At 46.0% G+C, this 15,890-nt stretch overlaps 2 protein-coding genes across 3 annotated transcripts; one reads left to right on the top strand and one right to left on the bottom strand.

The window, feature by feature from the left end:
• On the bottom strand, window positions 1–2,895 carry LOC118389240 (group XIIB secretory phospholipase A2-like protein). Its single transcript, XM_035779102.2, has 4 exons — window positions 2,448–2,895; window positions 1,561–1,649; window positions 707–872; window positions 1–366 (listed from the first exon to the last, which is right to left on the bottom strand). Exons 1-4 carry the CDS (start codon window positions 2,701–2,703, stop codon window positions 248–250), a joined length of 630 nt encoding a protein of 209 aa, XP_035634995.1. The 5' UTR covers window positions 2,704–2,895; the 3' UTR covers window positions 1–247.
• A 3,201-nt stretch (window positions 2,896–6,096) lies between these two features.
• On the top strand, window positions 6,097–15,322 carry LOC118389239 (uncharacterized). Of its 2 annotated transcripts, XM_035779101.2 has the most exons (5): window positions 6,097–6,200; window positions 6,306–6,445; window positions 8,365–10,030; window positions 10,128–10,223; window positions 13,576–15,322. In XM_035779101.2, the coding sequence occupies exons 3-5, from the start codon at window positions 9,418–9,420 to the stop codon at window positions 13,650–13,652; spliced, it is 786 nt and encodes a 261-aa protein (XP_035634994.1). In that variant the 5' UTR covers window positions 6,097–6,200; window positions 6,306–6,445; window positions 8,365–9,417; the 3' UTR covers window positions 13,653–15,322. The 2 variants fall into 2 exon arrangements, with proteins under 2 accessions (XP_035634994.1, XP_052383627.1); XM_052527667.1 differs by having other exon boundaries at window positions 6,097–6,445.
• Window positions 15,323–15,890: the final 568 nt, after the last annotated feature.

Raw genomic sequence — 15,890 nt, 5'->3', positions numbered from 1 at the left:
TTGTATTGTAGTACATGTTTTTTTGCAGATTTAAAAAATAAACCCAACAATTATTGCAAATATACAGCACTTGTTCTGTTAAACAAAACCAAGTAAAACACACCAAATAAATTACACAATGAGCCAAGTCGCATCTCCAGCAGTCATTTGGAGTGACGTATCCCATATAACTTGGTGAATAGGAGAGCTGTGCGTGTGTGTTGTGTGCATATATATGCGAGTGTGTGTGTATGTCTATAACCCTAATTTAAAGCTCATCCCTTTCCTCTCCTTCACAGAGGCAGGCTTCCCTCTGGCTGTTCATGTAGGGCCTGCAGCCCAGAGTCCAGACTGTGTTGAACAGGGTGTCAGCTACCGTCTCACAGGCTAGAAGGTAAAGAGGGACATGGGGATGAGTGATAATTACTGGCCTATTTAAACATCTTGAGCAAAATATCAATAGGCCTGATGAAAGTGCAATAAAGTTCAGGTATAGCACTGTAGGTGTAATCTGTGGCTTTGTATGAAAGTGTACAAGCAGTCAAATCTTTGATTTTTCCTTAATTCCTTTCATCCCCTCAAAGTTCATTGGAGAAAGTTTGAGGGGAGGGACATTGGCGCCTCTTGCACTGGACTTTGAGAGGGAGTTGAGGAATCAAGGGCTTGACGGCTTCTACACTTTTCAGACTGTGGAACTTTCCATGTACACTGCATCAGGTTGACTGACCTTCGACCTTTGACATGAAGCCCAGGCTCTTCTTGAGGTCAGAGCAGATGCTGTGGAGACACCAGCGGAACTTGGAGTCGCAGCGGTACTTGTTGGAGCCGCAGGTGTCGTAACACATATCCAGCTGGTTGCAGCACTTAGTCATGGCAGGGATACCCAGATCAACCTTGATGGAACAGGACAAGTGTGGTGAGTGTGTGTGCATGCGTGCTATGATGGTGTTATACACTGAGTGTACAAAACATTAAGAACACCTTCCTAATATTGAGTTGCACCACCTTTTGCCCTCAAAACAGCATCCATTTGTCGGGCATGGACTCCACAAGGTGTCGAAAGCGTTCCACGGGGATGCTGGCCCATGATGACTCCAATGCTCAAGTTGGCTGGATGTCCTTTGGGTGGTGGACTATTCTTGATACACACAGGAAACTGTTGAGCGTTTAAAAACCCGGCAGCATTGCAGTTGTTGACGCACTCAAACCAGTGCGCCAGGCACTTAGTACCATACCCTGTTCAAAGGCACTTAAATCTTTTGTCTTGCCCATTCGCGGTCTGAATAGCACATAAACAATCCATAGCTCAATTGTCTTGAGGCACCTGTCTCTTCCCCTTCATCTACATTGATTAAAGTGGATTTAACAAGTGAAAATAAGGGATCATAGCGTTCACCTGGTCAGTGTTCCTAATGTTTTGTACACTCAGTGTATGTGCACTGTTCAATCTGTATATTATTGGAGTTGTATGACCAATGTACTATTTTGATTTGCATTCTATAAAAATACTTGATTGTTGAAATGTTTCACTGAGCATTAAAGTGTGTGTGCGTGTGTTTCCAATCATCTATATATGCATACACTATTGGGTACGGGAAGGCCTAGGAAGTAGGAGCTGCATCCGTTGGGCTCCTGCATCTGGTAGTCAGGGCGAGGAAGAGCAGCTTTACCTGAGGTAGAAAGAATGTTAGAGTTCAATTCAAGAAATGCCATGAGGAATATTTGAATTCCACTTATGTTTTTAAATTCCAATGAGGAAAATGGGAACTGGAATTTCCATTTACTTCATAAATTGACTGAATTGACTTGAAATGGAATGGAACCCAACCTTGATCGCCATTCACACTTGATTGACCAACTCAGCAAAGGTAGCCCACTGGGCCACAGATGTGGAAGATTATCAGTTCATAAATGGTGGTAACCAAAACAGGGTCCATGGTCTATACAGGTAAAGTCCATGGACATATCAATGGTGAAGACTACAGCCTAGCTGTGAATCGCTGACTATTTCACACTTTACCTCTGCCAGCTATCTCTCCCTGCTCATAGTCCACTGACTAAGGTGCATTATCAGATGTGAGGTGATAAAGGTTATTAGTAATGTAAAATTAATTCCTAGTATAAACTCCCTAATCAGTTATACGGCATTCTTGCATTTAAGAGTTTGAATGGCTTTAACATGAGGATATGTTAAGACTTCAGAAAATCTTAATGTCTATGTTTCTCTCCATTGTGTACCATCTCCCTAATCTATAATGGCTCTCTACCTGCTGGATAATCATTACACAATTTGAATTTAGGATCACATGGAAGCGGTCTGTACAAAACAGATTATCTCGGCTAACTAATCACAAGCCTGGTCTAGATCTAGATGGACTTGTTTAGCTAACTCCTCTGACTATCGTTGGCATGCCACGCATATGATACATGTATGATAGGCTAGCCAGAGGAGTGGGTCATGTTCTTACCATATCGACAGCGGTACTGGCACACTCCATCGCGTCCGCCCATAAGCTCCAGCATGGAGTCAAAGTATCCATTGACGGCTTCAAAGCCTCCCCTAACGGAGTTCAGTCCCCACTCATCCTCATCCTCTGCCTGGGAGGGGTCGACAGGGGCCTGGCTTGGGTCCACTGGTGCAGGTTCCTCAGCGTCCTGGGAGAGGGTCCCCTGGATGGAGAGGCCCAAAACCAGAAGGAGAGCAAGGGAGGCCCAGTGTGTCATATTGAGGTTCAGAGAAGCGAAGGGACAGCTAGGGACACAGCGTTGATGATCCACAGAGTTCAGCTGGAGGAATGAGAGAAGCACAAACACACAGAGAGAGGGAACAAGACAACTCACTCTGTCACGTCAACCGGCACCCAGACCTGGACTTTGAGCTAGACACCGGGACAGCCTCCACTGTGGAGGAACGAAGGTCAGCTCCTATCTAGATTGTATTTATGTTTTAAAGGTACCCAAGGTGTGCTATATTTATCTGTTAGTAATGTTAATGTGCTTTATTGTAATCATATTGGTCTCAGTGTTTTGACTATGGTCCTATAAAGACTGATGGGCATCTGTCACCAATTTTGACTATAACAATAGACTGGTGATTGTGGCATGAAACAGTCAACCTACTAATTGTACTTCACAATGGTTAGAAAAATAATCAATGCACTGCATTACTAGACATGACTTATTCAACAAATTCAAAGATAACATAGGCAAAGCTTGGCCCAGAGACCTAATGGTGTCATGAATACGACTGATAATTATCTTTCAACATGTTCTCGTGCTGTAGAACTTGCACTTCGATAAGTACTACTTCCGAAGGAACGCAATGGCACGTAGGCGGCGACGTAGTGCACACGTGCTCGGAAGTAAGTAAGGAAAACGTAATGTCGTTCTCTGGTGAATTGTTTGTTTGGTGATAGCACTGGCTTCGTAATCGAAATTATATTTTGGGAGTACTTGTCATGGAAACATGTTTGTGCTGTTCGCTCATCTAACAAGACGAACCGTTTGCAAGTCAAGTGCGCGAGCGTCAAGATAGAGGGGTGCAGGTGCACGTTAGCAAGCTACTGCAGTATATAACTATGACCTAGACACATTTTGTAGTGGTCATGAATGAATAACCACTCATTTTTATTTTGAGGAGACGAGTAGGCCTACCTGACACAACAGTGTATGTCAGCAACATGCCATTCACCAGCCTTTTTTCAAGTCTTCCAAACAAAGAATTTGACACGGCGCCTTGTGAGCCCAGAGAGAGGTAAGCTACTATAATACAAGTAGCCATTATTTTTACTGTCTCTCTTTTACTATGCTGGATTAATGTAACTAGTTAACTAACATAGTCATGTGTTTCAGCTTTGAATTGGAGTACATAGCCAACTGTGACAATTGATTGTATCCAATTTCTCAGATTTCAAAGGGATGAAAGGCAACTGGAACCAGTTAAACTGGAGGTGAACGAAAGGGATGCCCAGTCCAGAAAGTGGCCATTGCAAAGGTGTCAGCAGAGTGGCCCCAGGAAGAGGAAAAAAGGGGACCAACAGGTGAATGTGTCAACAGATGCTGAATAGGCAAATTCATAATGGAGAAGTTCTTTTGCTAAACATTGACATAAGCCTAACTTGCGTTTGTGCAGTTTATTTTTTTATTTTTTTTTATTTGACCTTTATTTAACCAGGCAAGTAAGTTAAGAACACATATTTATTTTCAATGACGGCCTGGGAACAGTGGGTTAACTGCCTGTTCAGGGGCAGAACGACAGATTTGTACCTTGTCAGCTCGGGGGTTTGAACTCGCAACCTTCCGGTTACTAGTCCAACGCTCTAACCACTAGGCTACGCTGCCGCCCCAAAGTGGCAGTGCTTTGGCGAATTGCATACCACATACCTGTAGATCAGGCCTCCCCAAACCTGTTCCTGGAGCGATACTCTCCTGTAGGTTTTCGCTCCTATCCCAGTTGTAACCAACCTGATTCAGTTTAACAACCAGATAATTATTAGATTGTGCTGCGCCAGATTACGGTTGAGGTGACAACCTACAGGACGGTAGCTCTCCAGGAACGTGGTGGCGAGCCCTACTGTAGATTAAAAAGTTGGTATAGAAATAGGCCACAAACATTACCATTTGGTATTGCCCCTTTTGATTTTGTGTTATAACGTTACCCTTTTTGTATTTTTCTGCAGGAGCGGTGTGGTCAGGCCAAGAAAAGTAAGCTCCATAAATGCCCATCACAATCTTATAAAGACTTTGACTCTGTGGCCCGAGACTACAACATAGTGAAGTGTGATTTTGAGCAACCAGGCTTTGACTTCAGTAGAGACCTGGACTTCTACAGTGATAGCAAGGAGGGTGCATCCCCAGGTCATGCTACAGAGAAGGGTGGGTTTTTATGGATTAACCCTTTACTATTAGCAATGCATTCAGACTTTAAAAGGTGTATAGGATATTAATTTCATTTAACTTTTTCCACATCCTGATCAGATCTAGGATGTTCAAGGTGTAAACGAGAAGAAAGGACGGGAGCAGAAGAAGCAGCGATGGGAGCCTCAGCAGCAGAGACTTGACAACCAGGCCAGAGGCAGAGGGGCAAACTCTGCCAGGAGGGGTGGGGATTTTACCGGAATGGGTGGACGCGGAACTAACCGGCCCAGAGACTTCTCCAACAGGGGCGGCGGTGGTTCCAACAGGGGTGGCGAGTGGAGCAATAGAGGCCAGGGCTGTGACGAGGGGCGGTTTTCTCAGAAGAGGTGATTGGTCAAAGCGAGGCACTGACCGGTCACTTAGAGGTGGATGACAGTTCCCAAATGATGTACGTTTAACACTGGTAATTCAAAATGAAATCATGCATATTTCCTTGTCAATATCCATAGAAATGTCATTTGTAGCTTTACGATGTGCTCGGTTACAGCTAAGGTTCCCAAGTCTGTGATTTCAGTCTAATGTACATTTTCACAGCTGATTCCAACCTCTTCCAGGAAACTTTGACTGGAAAGGGGAAGAAGAACATGACAAAGGAATTCAAAGACCAGAATGCTTTGGAGATTGACGGAAGGTTAATCTGTCGACATTTCCTCAGGGGAAAGTGCATAAAGGCAGGTTTCTGTAATTTATGATTAGAAATTGTAACAATATTAATGGGCACTTGTCATTGAACCTAAACCCAATATATTCAAATGATAGTCAGGTATGTTTATGTTCTTTTACAGTAAATACTGTCACTGGCCTGACCATTTTTATAGAGACCATAACTTATTTTGTTTTGCAGGGTGATGACTGCCAGCTAGAACATGCTCTGGATGTCAACTACTCGATCAACGAAGTGTGTAAATTCTACGTCCAGGGATCCTGTTCGAAAGGAGAGAGCTGCATATACATGCACAATATCCTTTTCTCAGCTTTTTCTAAATGTCCCTTATGTAGTGGTTGCCACTGGGTGGGTGAGGGGGGGAAATGACTGTACTGTTTTTAGTACAGCTTCCTTGTGTATCTGTCCTTCTACCTCTTGTTATATTTTGTGAAAAACTTCAAATTTGATCACAAAATACTAACTTAACAAAATGGCTGCCGTAGGGGTAGCTGCAGATGTTTTGTCTTTATTTCCTTGACCAAGTACCCACAGTTTCCCCTGCAAGTTCTTCCATACTTACGAGAAGTGCTACCAAGGAGACCAGTGCAGGTTTTCCCATGAACCCCTGACTGAGCTCACCAAACAGCTACTGGAGGCAGTCAGTAACTGTCTACCCTGAGAGACACTCCTGCTCTTACAGACTGACATATTGGTGCTCCCTGTTACCATTATCTACTAACTAGGGCTTATGTCTCCTATGCAGGCATTGAAGAGGGACAAGGACATTGAGGAACTGGCTAAAAACGACAAGCCAATCAGCATGGAGGAGCCAGTGGCCACAAAGGAGTCGGTGACAGCTGAGGAGACAAAGCCTGGCATTGACATATTCCTGAATCCCCTAAGGTTAAGAATACGAGTGCACGCGCACATGTTTCTTTTACTGCCCTTGTGGGGACTGAAAATGTATTGTCATTCTTTTTCCTTAACCCTTAATCCTAATTGTAACCCTAAGCTTATAATAGCTCAAGTCCTCATCGGAACCTGAGAAATGTCCCCACGAAGGAGTATTGTCCTTCTTTTACTAGCCCCCACACCACAGTAGTGTATTAGAATAGTAAGCCCCCCGCACCACAGTGTATTAGAATAGTAAGCATAGTAAGCCCCCCGCACCACAGTGGTGTATTAGAATAGTAAGCCCCCCGCACCACAGTGGTGTATTAGAATAGTAAGCCCCCCGCACCATTATTACCACAGTGGTGTATTAGAATAGTAAGCATAGTAAGCCCCCCGCACCACAGTGGTGTATTAGAATAGTAAGCCCCCCGCACCACAGTGGTGTATTAGAATAGTAAGCCCCCGCACCACAGTGGTGTATTAGAATAGTAAGCCCCCGCACCACAGTGGTGTATTAGAATAGTAAGCCCCCGCACCACAGTGGTGTATTAGAATAGTAAGCCCCCGCACCACAGTGGTGTATTAGAATAGTAAGCCCCCGCACCACAGTGGTGTATTAGAATAGTAAGCCCCCCGCACCACAGTGGTGTATTAGAATAGTAAGCCCCCCGCACCACAGTGGTGTATTAGAATAGTAAGCCCCCGCACCACAGTGGTGTATTAGAATAGTAAGCCCCCGCACCACAGTGGTGTATTAGAATAGTAAGCCCCCGCACCACAGTGGTGTATTAGAATAGTAAGCCCCCCGCACCACAGTGGTGTATTAGAATAGTAAGCCCCCGCACCACAGTGGTGTATTAGAATAGTAAGCCCCCCGCACCACAGTGGTGTATTAGAATAGTAAGCCCCCCGCACCACAGTGGTGTATTAGAATAGTAAGCCCCCCGCACCACAGTGGTGTATTAGAATAGTAAGCCCCCCGCCCCACAGTAGTGTATTAGAATAGTAAGCCCCCGCACCACAGTGGTGTATTAGAATAGTAAGCCCCCCGCACCACAGTGGTGTATTAGAATAGTAAGCCCCCGCACCACAGTGGTGTATTAGAATAGTAAGCCCCCCGCACCACAGTGGTGTATTAGAATAGTAAGCCCCCGCACCACAGTGGTGTATTAGAATAGTAAGCCCCCGCACCACAGTGGTGTATTAGAATAGTAAGCCCCCGCACCACAGTGGTGTATTAGAATAGTAAGCCCCCGCACCACAGTGGTGTATTAGAATAGTAAGCCCCCGCACCACAGTGGTGTATTAGAATAGTAAGCCCCCGCACCACAGTGGTGTATTAGAATAGTAAGCCCCCGCACCACAGTGGTGTATTAGAATAGTAAGCACCACAGTGGTGTATTGTAGTAAGCCCCCCGCACCACAGTGGTGTATTGGAATAGTAAGCCCCCGCACCACAGTGGTGTATTGGAATAGTAAGCCCCCCGCACCACAGTGGTGTATTGGAATAGTAAGCCCCCGCACCAGTGGTGTATTAGAATAGTAAGCCCCCCCGCACCACAGTGGTGTATTAGAATAGTAAGCCCCCGCACCACAGTGGTGTATTAGAATAGTAAGCCCCCGCACCACAGTGGTGTATTAGAATAGTAAGCCCCCCGCACCACAGTGGTGTTTTAGAATAGTAAGCATGGTGTTTTAGAATAAGCCCCCGCACCACAGTGGTGTATTAGAATAGTAAGCCCCCCGCACCACAGTGGTGTATTAGAATAGTAAGCCCCCCGCACCACAGTGGTATATTAGAATAGTAAGCCCCCCGCACCACAGTGGTGTATTAGCATAGTAGTGTATGTATGTGATTTTACACTTGATAGTAAATCAACGTTATTCACTAGTGCTTTATTGATTGGCTACATTTGTCTGGATTTCAGGCCAAACTTTTACAACAGCTCATGCCCCTCTGAGCCACATGCTGAGGAAAGTACCACCGTGTATCAGAATGAAGTGTCAGCTGAGGTCGTGGAGAAGGAAATTGCCACTCCTACAGCGTCTGTTTGGTCTGCTGATCCTCCCCCAAACTCTGGCTTTAAGGAACCGGTTTTTTATTCAGTTGAGGCTGTGCTTGGGTCCCATAGGCCCCTGGATAAACCCTTCCGTAGCTTCTTTGCAGCCTCTATCAGCCAGACCTCACAGACCCAACCAGATCCCCCCCACAACTACATTAGTTCCTCCAGACTCCCTTGTGATCCACTCTTAAACTCTACATGCAGCAAGATAAATGTTCCTTATTCAGTCGAAGCTGTGCTTGGATTCCAGAAGCCTGAAGAAAAACCCTTCACACTCCCCACACAGATCCAATCAGATCCCCCCAGCACTACATTCGTTTCTCCAGACCCAATTAGTTTGTCTGATCCTTGTCTGAATAAGAGGCAGGCTTCTTATTCAGTTGAGGCTTTCTCTACGGCCTAGAAGCCAGTGAAAAACCCCTTTTGCAGTCTCTTTGCAGGGACGATCAGCCAGACCTCCACTACACCTCTCATACAGAACTCTGCTAATTCGCCCTTCAACACCCCAGGATGTAAGGGACTAGCTTCTTATTCAGTTAAGGCTGTTCTAAAGTCCCACAAGCCTGTGGATAACCCCGTCCGCAGCCTCGTTGCAGGCCCCATCACCCAGTTCTCTCGCCACCCTGATATACAGACCCAACACCCAACTAGATCGTCCTAGCACTACATTAAATCCTCCAGACTCCATTCAGCCCCTTGATCCTCCTTCAGTCTATAAGAGGCCGGCTTACTATTCAGCTAAAGCTGTGCTTGGATCTCCTAAACCTTTGAAACCATCCTTCAGCAGCCTCTTTGCAGGCCCCATCAGTCAGACATCTCCCCAACCTCTCACACAGACCCAACCAGATTCCCCTAGCGCTACATTTGGTCCTTCAGATTCTGCACCTCCTGCAGGCTGTAAAAGGCCGGCTTCGTATTATGTTACGGCTTGAGCCCGAGAAGCCTGTGGAAAACCTTTTTGCAGGAATCATCAGCCAGACCACTCTCGACCCTCCCTCACACTCCCAAAACTCCCCAGGTTGTAAGGAACCAGCTTCCAACAAGCCCATGGAAAAACCCTTAGCCTCTTTGCAGGCCCCATCAGCCAGACAACCCTCCCTGACCCTCCCAGACAGATGCAACCAAATCCCCCCAGAACTCCAATTGGTCCCCCAGACCCCATTCGGTCTTCTGAGCCTCTCTCAGTCTGCAAGAGACGGACATTCTCAGTTGAGGCTGTCAGTGAGTCCCAGAAGTCCATGGAAAAACCATTCCGTAGCCTCTTTGCCGGCCCCCTCACACAGACCTCCACTTCCGGCCATCCAACACAGACCCAACCAGATCCCCCTAGAAATTTCACTGGTTGTAATAGACAAGCTTCTGATTCAGTTTAGGCTATGCTTGAGACTCAGAAGCCAGTGGGAAAACCCTTTCGCAGCCTCTGAAGGCCCCATCAGCCAGACAACCCTCCCTGACCCTCCAACACAGACCCGGCCTTCTCCCCCAATAGTTGAGCCTAAACCGGAGGTGCCAGACCCAACACCGCTCACCGGTAAGGGCCTGCTTTACTCAATACAATACTTTAAATGTCCCTTTGCGGGAAATGCAACTATATTACTGACATTTCATCACCACTTCTTGTCCTCCAGAGCCATCCACAACCTATTCTGTTCTGAGGACCCTCTTTCTGAGCCCATGCCGCCATGAGGGGGAGCAGGCAATCAGTAACAGCTGCGAAGATCCAGGTACAGTCGGACACATCATGCTACAAGTAGTGCATTTGTGTTGTAAGTTTGCATAGTTTATTTTATTTCACCTTTATTTAACCAGGTAGGCCAGTTGAGAACAAGTTCTCATTTACGACCTGGCCAAGATAAAACAAAGTGTGACACAAACAACAGAGTTACACATGGGATAAACAAACAGTCAATAACACAATAGAAAACGATATGCCGCGTGTGCAAATGAGGTAAGATTAGGGAGGGAAGGCAATAAATAGGCCGTAGTGGTGAAGTAATTACAATTCAGCAATTAAACACGGGAGTGATAGATGTGCAGATGATGAATGTGCAAGCAGAGATACTGGGGTGCAAAAAAATAACAATATGAGGATGAGGTACTTGAATGGGCTATGTACAGCTGTAATGATCTGTAAGCTGCTCTGACAGCTGATGGATAAAGTTAGTGAAGAGATATGGGTCTCCAGCGTCAGTGATTTTTGCAATTCGTTCCAGTCATTGGCAGCTGGAAGGAAAGGCGGCCAAAAGAGGAATTGGCTTTGGGGGTGACCAGTGAAATATACCTGCTGGAGCACGTGCTACGGGTGGGTGCTGCTATGGTGACCAGTGAGCTAAGGCGGGGCTTTACCAAGTAAAGACTTGTAGATGACCTGAAGCCAATGGGTTTGGCGACCGAATATGAAGCGAGGGCCATACAGGTCGCATTGGTGGGTAGTATATGGGGCTTTGGTGACAAAACAGATGGCACTGTGATAGACTGCATCCAATTTGCTGAGTAGAGTGTTGGAGGCTGTTTTGTAAATGACATCGCCGAAGTCAAGGATCGGTAGGATAGTCTGTTTTACGAGGGTATGATTTGCAGCATGAGTGAAGGATGCTTTGTTGAGAAATAGGAGGCCGATTCTAGATTTAATTTTGGATTGGAGATTTGTAGTTGTCCACATATTCTAAGTCAGAACCGTCTAGAGTAGTGATGCTAGACGGGCGGGCAGGTGCGAGCAGCGATCGGTTGAAGAGCATGCATTTAGTTTTACTTACATTTAAGAGCAGTTGGCACCAGCGGAAGGAGAGTTGTATGGCATTGAAGCTCATCTGGAGGTTTGTTAAGTGTCCAAAGAAGGGACAGAAGAGTTCAGAATGGTGTTGTCTGCGTAGAGGTGGATCAGAGAATCACCAGCAGCAAGAGTGACATCATTGATGTATACAGAGACGAGTCGGCCCAAGAATTGAACCCTGTGGCACCCCATAGACTGCCAGAGGTCCGGTCAACAGGCCCTCCGATTTGACACACTGAACTCTGAGAAGTGGTTGGTGAACCAGGCGAGGCAGTCATTTGAGAAACCAAGGCTGTTGAGTCTGCCGATAAGAATGTGGTGATTGACAGAGTCGAAAGCCTTGGCCAGGTCGATGAATACGGCTGCACAGTATTGTCTCTTATCGATGGTGGTTATGATATCGTTTAGGACCTTGAGCGTGGCTGAGGTGCACCCATGACCAGCTCTGAAACCAGATTGCATAGCGGTACGGTGGGATTTGAAATGGTCGGTAATCTGTTTACCTTTGCTTTCAAAGACCTTAGAAAGGCAGGGTAGGATAGATATAGGTCTGTAACAGTTTGGATCTAGAGTGTCTCCCCCTTTGAAGAGGGGGGGATGACCGCGGCAGCTTTCCAATCTTTGGGGATCTCAGACGATACAAAAGAGGTTGAACAGGCTATTAATAGGGGTTGCAATTAAGATGGATAATTTTAGAGAGGGTCCAGATTGTCTAGCCCAGCTGATTTGTAGGGGTCCAGATTTTGCAGCTCTCAGAGATTTGGGTGAAGTAGAAATTGGGGAGGCTTGGGCAAGTTGCTGTGGTGGGTGCAGAGCTGTTGACTGGGGTAGGGGTAGCCAAGTGGAAAGCATGTCCAGCTGTAGAAAAATGCTTCTTGAAATTATCAATTATTTATCGGTGGTGACAGTGTTTCCTAGCCTAGCACTTCCTCCCAGCTGCCCACTGCACTCTTATTCGCCATGGACTTTAGTGTCCCAGAACCTTTTGGAGTTTGTGCTACAGGATGCAAATTTCTGTTTGAAAAAGCTAGCCTTTGCTTCCCTAACTGCCTGTGTATATTGGTTCCTAACTTCCCTGAAAAGTTGCATATCGCGGGGGCTATTCAATGCTAATGCTGTACGCCACAGGATGTTTTTGTGCTGGTTAAGGGCAGTCAGGTCTGGAATGGGTCATGCTTATTTAAGATGGTGAGGAAAGCACTTTTAAAGAACAACCAGGCATCCTCTACTGACGGAATGAGGTCAAGATCCTTCCAGGATACCCGGGCCAGGTCGATTTAGAAAGGCCTGCTCGCTGAAGTGTTTTAGGGAGTGTTGGATGAGGGGTGGTTGTTTGACTGCAGATCCATTACGGACGCACGCAATGAGGCAGTGGTTGCTGAGATCCTGGTTGAAGACAGCAGAGGTCTATTTAGAGGGCAGGTTGGTGAGGATGATATCTGAGGGTGCACGGATTTGGGGTTGTACCTGGTAGGTTCATTGATAATTTGTGTGAGATTGAGGGCATCAAGCTTAGATTGTAGGGTGGCCAGGCTGTTAAGCATGTCCCAGTTTAGGTCCCCTAACAGTAAGAGCTCTGAAGATGGATGGGGGCCAATCAATTCACATATGGTGTCCAGGGCACACTGCTCCGTGTAAGCAGTAAAATGGGAACAGGCCAATTGGCAAAATGGGTATTGTAGCCCAAGAAGTGGCTGATAAACCTGTTCAGCTAGCTGGGAGATGGGCCTAGCACGAGGCTAGCTCCAGGCTAACTGTTGCTTGCTTCGGGACAGAGACGTTAGCCAGGAGTAGCCACTCTGATAGCAGCTAGCTAGCTGCGATGATCCAGTGTAAAGGTTCAGGGCTTGCGGTAGGAATCCGGAGAGAATAAGCAGTCCGATATGCTCTGGGTTGAATTGCACTGTGCAGACTGGCAGGAGTTGACCGGGCTGAGGTTAGCTGATGACCGCTAGCAGTGGCTAACTGACTACTAGCTAGTAACTAGCTAGCTTCTTTTGGGGTTTCTGGTTCTAAAGTATAGAAAATAGCAGATCTATACCACATTGGGTGAGGTGGGTTGCAGGAGAGTATGTTGAAATTGAGGTAGAAAAATATTTACAATATATACAAAAATAGTGTGTGTATATGAACATGACAAGACAAGACATCTGACTGCTACGTGATGTTTTTTATACTTATTCTCTCACCTACTTCTGGCTAAAATATTTAGAATTTTTTTACTCTTGGTGTGTATCAAAATATATTCAGGATTGTGTCCGTTACCGTTGGAAGTGTGTCAGATCTGTTGTGACACCTTTCAGGAGGTGATGGCCTGTGTTCCAGTGAAGACAAAATCACCAGAGGATCTACTTCCACAGGACAGCAGCGGCAGAGCTAGGAGGTGGTTGAGGAGCCGGAGAGTGAGCGTGAGGAGCCGGAGAGTGAGCGTGAGGAGCGTGAGCGTGAGGAGCCGGAGAGTGAGCGTGAGGAGCCGGAGAGTGAGCGTGAGGAGCGCCTAATGGATTCACCAACAGCTCATCCCTCAGAACCATTAGTGCCTTACGTGCCTGTTACGAATCCCTTTTGGCCCGACAGTCTAGGGGGGATGGTAGTGAGACCCGTAACATAACTCATGCAAATGATAATTGTGAGAACGAAATAACCAGGACAACTGAAATCTACCATCAAACTCGGGGTTTATTGTAAAACACACGGTAATGGGGGGAGCAGGAAAAGGGGCTGAGCTGGACCCAAGGAAAGAAACAATAAGTATTCAAACACCCCTAAGCTAGACTAGCCTACTTTAACAACAGCTAACTAACTAACCAAAAATACAGTGGGTGGTCCGCCCAGTTCTAACTAGTGTATTTAACAAAGTCTACCTACAGGTAGTGTATGCCCATGGGCGACTTGTCTTGGTTCCCCCTTTTCCCACCAGAAAACAAACACCATAACCAAAAACAATACTCACAGGTGATGACAAAGTGCTATGGAGGTTCTCAAACAAAAGATAGCTCAATACACAAAGAGTGAAACAGAGAGATCTACAGACATGGCATTTACAGAGAGATTGAGCTCTAGAGCAAACAACTGATGGGGTTTTTAAACCAAGGGAAATGAACTGTGATTGGGTAGGAAACAGGAGGAGGTGTGTCTTCTGATTGGGGAGTGATGATTTTCACCTGTGAGGGGAGAAGGAGAATACACACACAGGATACTTGTATCCGTAACAGTGCCACTTGGTGACCCTTGCCAGGCTGATATCACCCTACCACGGTCCACCTTCACCTGGGACGTGGTGTGGTCCTTTGAAGACCTTGCCCCTCTTCCTCCCCCCTCACTCAATCTGTCCCTCTGGCCTCCCCCTCTGAGAGAACATCAGGTCCTGCTGTTGGACTGTCCAGCCCTGCAGGACTCAGGCCACAGCCTTCCCCACAGGACTCCAACTCTCAGGAGACTGCAGGAGAGCATCTCATTCCCTCTGGGAATTCAGGTAGGAGTCGGGTCCAGGTGGATACCCCCGGCGTTCACAACCTTCCAATCCAAGCGATGGTACGGATCACTCGACGTAACACTGATGTACAACCACAGCGACTATCTGGACAAATGAGGGGTATAAGTGACAACGTGGGTGACAAAAAACACTGAAAGACCTTAAGACTTGACCCCACATCATCTCCCTTCAGACAGTAACTGCATTTGGACTATGGTTCATATTGTATGCACTGTCGGTCAATGGACTACACACCAAGACTTACACAAACACTTGGCCTTCATATGAATGCTTTTGCTCTAGTGTATTTTCCTGCTAACAGATCAGAACAGCAATTCATTGCAAAAATGATTGTGTAAAATGCAAGAAAACAATTACACGCGTGTGCACACAACCCTCCTTAACTCCATTTGATAAAACGTGTCCCATTGATATCATTACTTGGCAACAGCTAATGTTACTGATGAATTGTCAGCCTAGTCCGTCTTGGTGAGAATTGTTTAGGGATTTTCTTAGATGAGGCATGTTGATGTTTTTTTACAGAATAAAATGTACATTTGGTTATTTAATGTTAAAAAAAACGAATGACATTTCATTTTTATTAAAGCAGAAAGTAACATATTGGAACAATTAGTTAACTAGTAACAACTAACCGCTGCCCTCTTCCTCCACTGCTGCCGACTACATTTCCTCTTATTTGATGAGTGAACAATGGAATGTTATTACACTCAACTGATTCTTATTCTCATGTGGAAAATGTAATTATTTAAACTAATTCTGCACCAGTTCTGCTCTGCATGTAGTGCTTCTCTTTTCTTATAGTAAGGTACAGTGCTGCGAAAAAGTACTTTATGCCTTATGTCCACCAGATGCATCAAACTCTTTGCATTCAGGCGGAAGTCATTAATTGTTAAAGGAGCAGTCCGCAATGCTGTTGGGGGAGCCGCACTAGGCTGCGGTGCGTTCTGTGTACCACGTGCGGTCGATATTTAACTCCTGTGTTGGTTTACCGTGCAGCGGTACAAATGGAAGTACACAGACTCCGAATAGCTAGTTGAAAAGCAAAGCGTATGCATCTGGTGGTCATTAGGCTTCTAAGGCTGAACCAGCAGAGTTGCTGTATTGTATGCACTTTAGAATGTT

The sequence above is a fragment of the Oncorhynchus keta genome, chromosome 10 (assembly GCF_023373465.1).
Source record: "Oncorhynchus keta strain PuntledgeMale-10-30-2019 chromosome 10, Oket_V2, whole genome shotgun sequence".
NCBI lineage: Eukaryota > Metazoa > Chordata > Actinopteri > Salmoniformes > Salmonidae > Oncorhynchus > Oncorhynchus keta.
The sequence above is the reverse complement of the archived record's forward strand: the minus strand, read 5'-3'. Positions and strand labels throughout refer to the sequence as shown.